Source organism: Pleuronectes platessa, chromosome 3, assembly GCF_947347685.1.
Source record: "Pleuronectes platessa chromosome 3, fPlePla1.1, whole genome shotgun sequence".
Taxonomy (NCBI): Eukaryota; Metazoa; Chordata; class Actinopteri; order Pleuronectiformes; family Pleuronectidae; genus Pleuronectes; species Pleuronectes platessa.
Genome location: NC_070628.1, coordinates 8,727,809 through 8,739,118, shown reverse-complemented (window position 1 = coordinate 8,739,118; position 11,310 = coordinate 8,727,809). Strand labels below are relative to the sequence as shown.

Below are 11,310 nucleotides of genomic sequence, written 5' to 3'. Positions count from 1 at the left end.
GGGGGAAGAGCACTTCCATTTGGTTTCTGCTAAGTGGCTTCCTCCTTTCTCAAAGGCTGCTGAGAACAATGCATTCAAAACAGCCGGCTGTTGAGTTGAGGAATTCCTAAGATGTGGCTGGAAACACATTGGTTTATTTATACAGATTTGAATGAAATGGTTAAATCAAAGGGGGAAAAAATGAATGAAACGTTTGACAATAGAGAGATAAGGTCACAAATGTTGTTTTGTTTCTATTCACTCATAATCTCATTTCCTTTCTCACATACACACAATCTGTGATCATGTAAAAACAAGGGCCACCCAGCTACAAAATAAAAGACCTGCCATCTCTCACAAATTGATTTACGACCCAATTTCACATATTTTCTGGTTTTCATGCTGGGTTTGTTATGTCTTTAATTGTTAATGTGACACTATTCAATTATTTAAAAACAGATTGTTTCATAGGGCACACACAAGACTTGCAGCTTTTGAAATTAAAGGAAAATTAAAGAATAAATGTAGATTTTTTTCAGCTATTAGCTAAACTACCATATGTGTGACTATACCTGCAACTGTTTTACTGTCAGAAAATTACCGGTCTGTCTTTCAAAACTAGCTTGTCTCTGTAATTGCTCATTAAATGTGACAGATTAGTGTTTTATGTTGCACTGGCTTCGTGAATTAGGCCAATGTATTTGAAAAGTGGGTTAACTCAGCCTCATTCTATCCTTTACACTGTGTTTGTCCTGTTTGTGTTTTGTTTTTCTGTCAAGCTGCAGTGAAAGTGAGGCTCAGGACTGTGCTGTGTGGTGCCAGGTGGTGACAGGAAGGTACGAGCCTGGTGGGGAACAGCCATGAACCCAACAGGCAGAGTGTCAAACTGGCTTTGACCCATGAAGCTCACTGTTTGACAGACTTCGGATAGAGCGTCCAGCAGAGAATAATTCATGGATCTTGATGATTCTGTTTAGGGGACTGATATTGAAGAGGGTAAGGTTTGGTGCAGATCCTATAAAAAAATCCAGATCAAGTGAATTTAAATGTTGTTTCACGTGGCGACTGTTGGGCCTTGAACACAACTGAGTTCCATTCTACATTGTTTGTTTATTAGCAGGATTACACAACATCTACGGAAGAGATTTCCATGAAACTTGGTGGTATAGGATTGTACATGGGATAAGAAAAACTTTTGTTTTAAGGGTGCACGGTAAAGAAATATTTGCAATTTAAAAAAAAATATCGACAGTCGATGGATAAATAGACATAAGGCCAGATAGATGAATAGATAGATGTTATTTATTACTTCAGTGACAGTTAAAGGTTCAATGTGTAGAGTATAGCATTTAGTGACATCTAGTGGTGAAGTTGCATGTTGCAGCTTAATCTCCCTCAACTCATCCTCCCCTTCCAAACATGAAAGAAAACCTGTGGTAACCTTCAGTTGTCATAAAAACTCAAAAGGTGTCAAGTATGTCCAGTGAAAAACATGGCCGACTCCGTAGAGAGGACCCACTCCCTATGTAAATATAAAGGGTTAATTCTAGGGTAAAGAAAACAAAAATTCGTACAACTTAGATGATCACACATAAGGGAAATCATCACTAAGAGTATTTTATTTTCAATTTCTGCCCATAGATCCCTTTCCCTGACAGGCTGCACCTTTAAGACTTCCTGGTCCTCAGGTCCTGGACACACGAGCTGGAGCAACGCTCGGGGCATTAGGACCCTGAGGCTGTGGAGGTTCCCTGCTCCCTCATTATCCAGTGATGTGACAGTTTGACTCAGACTCCAGTGAGAGGGAGGATGTGAGGGAAGAAGGAGCTGGTCTGCGGTCAGTCTGCTGCGGTGCACTACAACTTCGGTTTGGAAAATTCCACAGCGATGCCTGTCACACTCCGCTGCTGCTGCGCGTTGTAGCACTTGGATTACTCCTGCTCCTGCGGCGGGGGGTTGTAGGAAGATCAATTCATTCACCTGGATTCAGTGTCCGTGGAGGTGAAGAGTGGTTTTGTTTTTGGGAAGCTGGTTTTTGCAACGAGCAGAAGTTGCAGAAGCGAGTGCGCACTCTGGTCTGGGAGTGACTGGAGACGCACACTGGTCTGGGAGTGACTGGAGACGCACACGTGCACGGACTCCTTCTGGATTTCAAGTGTGAAGTGTTTGTTTTTCTCCCAGGACGATATAAACATGTCTCTGAGCAGGAGCATCGAGTTCGAGCACTTCGAGGAGAAGATGCAGCGGACGCCCAGGAACATCTCGGGCCCCGGGTCCGCGCATCCTGGCTCCAGGGGAAACGGAGCGGTCCCCAGCCCGGCGCACAGCGCGCACTGCAGCTTCTACCGCACGCGCACCCTGCAGTCACTCACCTCCGAGAAGAAAGCCAAGAAAGTGCGATTCTACCGCAACGGGGACAAGTATTTCAAAGGGCTGGTGTACGCCGTGTCCAACGACCGGTTCCGGTCCCTGGACGCGCTGCTCATGGAGCTCACCCGGTCCCTGTCGGACAACGTCAACCTGCCCCAGGGGGTCCGGAGCCTGTACGTGCTGGACGGGGGCAGGAGGATCAGCAGCCTGGAGGAGTTAGTGGAGGGTAAGGGTTGATTATGATGATTGATGCATTGCCTTCCTCTTGCCTCTATGAAAGAGGCCTGGTTGCACGACAGACTAATGTGCATCGATCCAGACATGCAATCGATTATTATTTGTGTTAAAAGCTACATTTTGACTTGAATATTGGTCGACCGGCTCATACAGATGTGCACTACAGCCTCATGAGAGTGAGGCCAGGGGTTTTAAAGGTCAGGCAGGTCATGTGAAGTCTGGCCCCACAAAGTCCCCCCTCCCCTCCACCACCACCACAGAGAGAGAGTAGAACTCTGTCAATTTATCTCCAGGGGGCATTGCATTATAATGGATGCAATTGCAAATCTTCCCTCTTCATTCACCTAGTTTTCCATCCTTGACATAACTCTTGTGACATGTTTGACCCAGTGCCATGCATGCACACAAGGAACCCCCCACACACACACTCCTCAGTGCAGATCCAGGCTTCTACTCTTTCATCTCAGCTGGTCTTTCCCTTCCCTCCACTTTGAGTTTGTGTATTTTATATCTCACTGCCTGGGAGTAAATGTTTGATGACTGTGTGTTTTTTGTTTTAAGGTCAATTTGCTGTTAAAGTCTTAATCTCCCCCTTGGGGCTTGAAAGATCCACCCCCCCCTTTTCCAATATCCACACTATCTGTTTATTGCTTGCAGTGTAGAGCGAGAGGGGGGGGGATTAATGGGCTTTAATGGACTGGAAACGGACTGATTGCAATGATTTTATAGTGAGACGTGACAGAAGAATCCAAGTTCCCAAACAAATGTGTTTTTTTAAAACCACTTTGTCAGATGGGGCCGTTGCACTGCAGACTCACGATTTGTGCCCAGTCAGCAGTCCTCTCACTGTCCTGCTGTGATGTTCTCCCTGCAGGGGACAGTGACCTCTCTCCGTGATCAGTTAAGCTTCATGTCTGTCTGCTCCAACCTGCCCTGAAATCCTCTTTCCACGTGATGGGGTCACCGCTCGGCCACGCACACGCACACTCACAGGATCCGCCGACCTCTCGCTTGCAGCCGTTATTCTTATGTACTGGTTTAGTTTTGGTGTCACATCCTCCACGCCGCTCACTTCCTGCACCGGGTCCCCCTGAGAGACCCGAGGAAGATTTAGGCCAGCGAGTGTCTGATCTCAATTTCTGTGGCATCACTACTTTGGCAAACTGCAGCAGAAGCGAGGTTGTTTTTTGGTGCATTGGCTTGATCTAGAGTTTTACCCTTGACCGACAACTCAACAACTAACTTCGGCCTCGTCTACACTACTGCAGATAGGTTTTTGAATGTGGAACAACACTTGTAGCTCATCATTTCTTTAGCCTATATCTTTGCTTATGAAATGGTTCAGGCAGAATAAGCCTGTGAATGTGATTTGGTTGCAAACTTGTGATTAGACAAAACGTAGAGCGGCCATTGTTGTTGTTTCTGTGGACATGCAACAAGTTAGTTGTGACATTATAGTTCCCCAAATACTCCCCAAAAGCACAAACGCAGAGGGAAAAGTTTGTTCTACAAAATATCTGCTAAAGGGTCAGTTCACCCAAATCACATAAAAATCCTCTTTAATCCTTCGTCTTACTGGCATTGACAGCCGGTGTCAAAACATCTCAAACGTGAGACAGGTGGGCCGGCTCCAGTGTCTTGTCCTCGTTTCCTCACCCATCCAAATGGACAGACGGCGGGCACATTACTGCACAGCTCAGCAGTCCGTCCTCCATTGACCGAGGCCTGCTTGGGCTCTTTTGTGTGCAAAGCCAATCAAGCAGCGTTCACATGTGTGCCCCTTACGGCCCGGACGGGAGCCAGCCAGCCAAATTGAACTGCTGCGCTCGTGGAAATCAACACAGGGAGGTAGCAGGAGCGGAAGCTTTGTAGTTTACTGTGCGGACAACGTGCTGACAGTGGAACTCCAGATGGGACAATAACTTTGCAGGCTGAAGGGTTTATTTCCAGCAAATGGTGAGATGAAGTCCCCTAATGGGGATGTTCCACTCGGCTAAAGATAATGAGGAATTCCGGAGTTTGAAATATTTAACATTTTATAGCTGTTTATAGCATTAGCCCTGATAGAGGGATGTCACATCATGAGTCACGGTACTGCACCAGATGAGGAAGAATCTGGTGCAGGAACGAGAACTTCCTCATGGGCCCTGAATCACAGAAAGTAGAGCTGCCTTCTGTTTTCTGTGATTCAGAGCTCGTTCAGTTCATCAGGATGAGAATGCTTCAGAATAACAATGATTTATGCTTAACTTGTCTGCAGCTCATCCAGAGAGTTTCTCCAGTGGCCATTTAGGACAAACACAAGTCCTGTAAAAATCAATGCTGCAGCATAATGTTCTCAGTGCCGCCAGTAACGGTCAGAAGCTAGAATATATTGTAATCATTGTTCCTACACCAAAAACAGTTTGATGTTTACCTAAAATCAAAGCAAATATTTTTATGAAGTCATTTGATTCCTGAGAATTTCCAAGATTCATCATCATGGCCTGAATTTTGTGTTTGATTTCAATTATTCTTTAAAATTCTAACAGTTGTAGGAGACCCTCAGTCATGAATCATCTTAAATGTCTAATTTGTAGAGATTTATAGATTGTATGCTCCAGGCTAAAAACTGCGCTGCATCCTGAATGTAAGGATGATGGATCCATGAGGGTGAACGTTGAAAATGCTCGACCTTTATATCTAAAAGGAGAATAAACCTGCAAAAACAAACAATTGAGACCATCAGTGCATGATGGGGTCTCTTCATTGATTTGGACATGATACATCTTATTCTGCCTCAACACTGTTTTATGATTCCCACTCACTCACATCTATCTACCGAGGTCTTATACTGGTGCCAGCTGTGTGACCACTGCAGTAGTTGCTGGTTAGGCAGCTCTGGTGAGGCCTCAGCTGTGGTGCAGATGAGAACAGCAGCCGGTGGCGGGCGGAGGAGGCGGCCTCACGCACAACTGGGAGACGTTGCACCTGAGATCCCCAGGTCTCCAGGGAACACGCTTGTCACCAGCTCTGACAGTTTCCCTCAGATGATTGACAGCCCCAGTTTTATTTTGCCCCCCCCCCCCCAGCTGCGTCCTAGCTCTCTAATTAGCCTCTGGTTAATTGCAGGCTTAATAAAACCAGGTATCATGGGACACACTGTCTCAAACGGCCTTTTAAACACTCCAGCTCCGTTCATCTGTCTTGATACATATCCAGCAACCAGTAAAAATCCCTATTTACCCAAAGACAGTGGAAATGGTTTCACAACATTTTTTTTTAAAGTTATTAACTGACATATTTGTGTGGTTTGTGGGATTTAAGGATTATGCTGCTTTGAAACGAACATGTCTGTTTGCTCCACGGCCAACCTCATTATAATCTCTAGAAACAGATTGAAAAAGGTCAGTGTGGCCAGATGTACGATAATTATTGTATTTTTATGATAAATGTGGCCCTCTGTATGATAATTTGATCATTTAATGACACTTTTATGGATTATCAGTTGTAATCTGGTCGGTAAAAATTAATTTGGGAGCAGTGTTTCAAAACAACTCGGACAGTGACCGGTGAACAGAAGCCAGTCTTGGCCCAGATATCCACCCTCTGCACCGGGGGGCCCCAAAATGTTTGCCGTTGCCCCCACAGGCTAATTCTTTGTCAGACGACAGCCAATGGGCTCAGAGATTGACCTGATTACTATGCAGTTTTCCTAACACACCACACCCAAGCCACTGGGAAGATATTATATTGCTGCAGTGGATGATATGGCAAAAACAATGCTCCACTATTGGATCCAATAAATGTGATCATGCTCTTCATTATGCAGAAAGAGGAATTATGTCTTCGCCTGTTGAGCAGTAGCTTTCCTCTTCAAGGACACTGACATACTTTAGAAATAGAATGGAGCCACGAGAGGAGATATGTGTCACATTCTTACTCATGCTGAAGAAACGCGTCGGAATTCAGGAGCAACAGTTTGTCATCTAACAATCACTCCAAAACAATCCCCCCCCCACACACACATTCTTGTTGTGGTTTCCATTCGACCAGCCGGCCCCCTGCTGTCACACGACTTTGTTCTTGAGGGGAAAACATTTGCGTGTTCACGGTTCCGATGGAATGCTGGCAGATGAAACAAAATGCTTTTGCTTTGGAGGGAGGCCAGTGCAGCAGCTCGGCAGCTGAACGGTACGAGGGGCAGTGTGAGGCTGGACCGGCCTCTCAATGTGCCTCTCTGTTCCAGCTGAGGAATGTTAACTCTTTGTTGTTCGTCTGACCTGGAAGTGGAAGTGGTATTTATGGTGCATTCCCTACGTGTGATGCATGCGTGTGGGTTTTGTTTCTTGGCGTATTCAAGATTCAAGAGATTCAAGAGTTTTATTATCAAATGCACAGAGATAACAATTAAGCAGTCAATGACAATGAAATGCTTGAGTCACAGGCTCTCTTCTAACAATGCTCAAGAATTTAAAAAACAAAAACAAAATTTGACTATATCTACCCTCAACTCCCTGTCCTCCTCCAGGTGAGAGTTACGTGTGCGCCTCCAACGAGCCCTTCCGACGTGTGGACTACGCCAAGAACGTCAACCCCAACTGGTCGGTGGGCTGCAAGACCGGCACCTCGCGCTCCCTCTCCTCCCTCATGCAGCTGGTGCAGCGCGAGTCCAAGGACTTCATCAAGCCCAAGCTCGTCACCGTGATCCGCAGCGGAGTCAAACCGCGCAAGGCCGTTCGGATCCTGCTCAACAAGAAGACGGCGCACTCCTTCGATCAGGTGCTCACCGACATCACCGAGGCCATCAAGTTGGACTCTGGAGCCGTGAGGAGGCTGTACACGCTGGAGGGCAAGCAGGTGAGTCAGTCGAGGAGAATACTTGCTTATGAGACTCAGTAGAGCGCAAACCTCCGCCAAGGCCCAACAGTTAAATCAGCCTTTACCCTTTTACACACATGCATAGATATCAGTCAACTAAATAGGCCTGATTTCCTTTTTCATTCAGTTGAGTTTATTTCAATCAACATTTATACTAATTGCATTCATTTAAATGTTAAACTATACACGTAGGGTGTGGTAGAAACCAGTAATGTCTCATGAAATCAATCCACACCCAATTAAAACAAAAAATGAAATAAAAACATACAAGAGCTTTAATACAGGCTGTATATTATTATAATTGAGACAATTGGACATATATAAGTATAACAGAACATAAATACAGAGAGTGAAAGACAAGTCCACAACCCATTTCTCAATCTTAAACCAAGGGATAGAAACATTCTTGGATCCACACCTTCGTCCACATCCACACCCGAATTGAATGGGTTCTTTCCTGGACCATATTACATCCTTGCACTGAGTTTCATTGTAATCCATCAAGTAGTGTTTGCGCAATCCTGTTTACAAACAAACAAACAAAAACAACCAACAAACAAATGAACAAGGGTGAAAACATAAACCTCCTTGGTCTGAAAGCATCATCGGAGTACAACTGTATCCTCCTGGGTAGATGACAATAGCAAAACCATCCATAGAAACAATGTTCCTTCTGGTTCCTGCCAATCCATGAGCTCACAGACCATCATTACATAACCTGGCCATTACAGAGGGAGTTCCCTGCATTGTGTTCAGTGAGACGAGGTCGGACGACGTGCACATGAAAACCAGATGGGCCTGCGGGGCTGAGCGTTTTAGCCCGAAAGGTTTTATCTCCACAAACCGCTGTGATTTACAGGCTTCAGCTGTGTCAGCAGCGGAGGTAATCACATCCTCCTTAATCATCCATACGTAATTACACAGCCACAGTTATTTCAACAAGGCGCTGATGAATACACTTTGGAGTTCAGGCCTTTTGCTGTAACCATCAGTGCAGTGTCCTCCTCACCTCGTGAAGCCGTCGGAGACATTTCGCTATAATCTGATCCGTCTGGGAATCGTTCAGCGCTCTAATGCATCTGAGATTCTCATTGAGGGTCCCCGGTGGTGGGAGATGAGGTGAGCTCCAACACCCGGTGATTTATATCGATGTTTCCTCATCTGGGAGACTCCTGACATTATGATTATTGATTATATTGTTTTAACTCATCCTCGCAGAAGTGATTTAACAACGGCAGCTCTGGACAAATGTCGAGGATGAATTATACTTAAATAAATGATACATCACAAAGGAGGAAATGTATAAAAGTTAAGTTTTGAAAAATAATCTTTTGAACCTTCACAGGAACTTGATTGGAAAAGTTAGGTCAACAGATGTGGGGTTGTGTAAGGGCTGGAATCCATTTATGAGATTCACATCGTATTTATGTATATAGAATCCTATTGTCAAAACTTTAAAGGACTAAACTTTTGAATGCAAAGATACAAATACAATTATTTTCACCAGTTTAACAGGTTTTATAGCAAAGGACATAAAACCGACCCCTGGGTAATGACAGAATAAAGTTTAAAAGGCAGGGAATATAACTTAGACTTTTAAATGCAAAAAGAACTGCAACATTTTAAAGCTTAAGTAAGAATAATCGCTCCCACATTTCTGCTTTGCATTGCTTGAGGGTGCCTGCAATGGCTTTTTTTGAAATGACTGAAACACATGAAGAGAAACAAGAATGATTATTTTCCCTGTGACGCAGCAAATGGTCACATGGAGCTTTTAAACCCGTTGAGACGTTTCTTGAATCTGCTCGTGCTGTTCGTGCGTCCTTGGATTTCAGGTTAGATTCGCCTGTTTACTGTCGGTGTCGCAGTGAAACTGTGTTTATGAACAAAGGTCAAAATGTTCACAAGGACTTTTCTCATAAAATCTAAAACGGCTGTTTAATTGCTAGTGAAATTCAACTGTATAATAAATGAACAACTCCACTGAGCTGCTGATTATTGCTGAAATGACTTTGACGTTAAGTTTACGTGAAACTGAACAATGTCCTCATTTTAAAAAAAGTAAAGTCTGAAAAGCAAAAGAGCTGCTGTTTGTTTCCTGTGAGCCGACAGCAGGGGCTCTGACAGTCCAGATAAGTGACTCATGAGAATAATGATTCTTATCTCCTCTGACAGAGCCCGGGCCAGAGTCCTCTCTGTCAGGCCAGCACACAACAGGAACACAGATTATAAGGGCTGGTCAGGATTATTTAATAGTATCCAGAATATCACTGTATATTTAACTCAATCATAGCTTAAAGTTTCCTGTGCTGGATGCTCTTAAACTTGTTGTTTGTTTCTGTGACTGTGGAGCAATGGTCTGTCTGAACCCTGAGAGAAGATTAGCCGAGCCCAACCCAAACATGACGGCTGTTGTGTTGTTTGTGTCTGAATGAATCAAACCCGACCCAAACCCAGATATCATTTGAAACCTTTGTGCGAACCTGGCTGGCCTTAGATCAGCTGTCTACACTCTAAGATCAGGCAGATCTGATGAATAAGTTCCTGTTTCCTTTTCCTTCTGGCTGCGTATTTATCTTTCAAATCATGAATCAATCATTGTAGTTGTGATTGTGGAGATACACTCTACTATTTCCAGGTTGTACATTTCAATTGACACATCACACAACTCACGCCGACCACATCATGTATCTTCTTCAGATTCTCACCACAGGATTTTAAATGATAAACACGTCAGCCATTAGTCACAGCCGTCTCTTATTTCAGCATCATTTGATGAATGATGTCTTCTTTTCCTGGAACATGAATTCTTCAGTCTGTCACCAAGTGCTCAAGTCCTCCACACGGTTTACTCCTTTGGATACAAGCAACAGATTCCAGATTTAATAATTCATTTTAGAGGTGAATATTTATATGTACGAGTCAGGTAGTGTTTCTGAAGATGATTCAGTGGATTTAAAGCCTGTTTGGGTTTTTTCAACAGACGCCTTTTATTATTCTGTCTGAAAACCTTCATGTGAACAAGTTACACGCACTTCACAAATGCTTCTTCTCTTCTGGAGCAATTTTCTTCAGGATATTCTTTTCAGCATCAGACAGAATTTGTGTTTCACATCTGTCTGTTCAACGACCCCAAAGCTGAAGCGTGAATGTTCCTTGCCATGATGTCTTTTGCTTTTGACCCGTGTTCGTCAATCGGCTGCAACAGGATCGTCTCAGGATCGAATTAAAAGTCTAATTGGAGGTTTTAACCCATTAAGCCTGTAACTTGAACCGAAGCACAGAGCTGGACACCTGACAACATCCTGTCCATTACAGCAGCAGTCAGATCACTTTAACACACAGCATGCTCTCTGTAATCTAGGCTGAGGGGATTCTTGATATGTCAACACAGTCTTTATTTGTCCTGTATACATGTTGACTACTTGGAAGAGCGGACTCATTTGTGTGTAACCTCTCAACACTGATGAGGCTCTTCACAGTCCAAGTGTCGTCATACTGGTGGACACACAAACAAAAGGCTGTTCTCCACTTCCATCGTTGTTCTTCTATGTTCCTCCAAAACATCAACTCTATGAATAGGAAATACAAATGTTCTCTTGTCGGCCAAATTATCGAATGTTTAAAGATTAATCTAGGTTTTGGGAGTTTTGTGTCAATCTATCAAGCAACAATGAATTCCTAAGTTTATCGACGACATGCACCAAACTCATAAATGTGTCAATATATAGTGATTTGAGCAGAGGACGTTTCCTAATGTTAGTTCCAATACCGTCAACACAAACATTTTGGGAGGCATGTTTTCCTTCAAACCACCGAGCCGGACCAGAAAATCTATATCTGTTTATCAATCTCAACCAGCCC

The 11,310-nt window shown here is 44.0% G+C and overlaps 1 protein-coding gene across 1 annotated transcript in view; it reads left to right on the top strand.

Moving 5' to 3' along the window:
* Positions 1 to 1,739: 1,739 nt before the first annotated feature.
* dclk2a (doublecortin-like kinase 2a) overlaps positions 1,740 to 11,310 on the top strand; it is a gene marked incomplete at its 3' end in the record, with an annotated part of 29,345 nt that continues 19,774 nt past the window's right edge. Inside the window, 2 exon segments of the mRNA XM_053417629.1 lie at positions 1,740 to 2,575; positions 7,097 to 7,425. Of these exon segments, the coding sequence (XP_053273604.1) occupies positions 2,173 to 2,575; positions 7,097 to 7,425 (732 nt within the window). The 5' untranslated portion in view covers positions 1,740 to 2,172.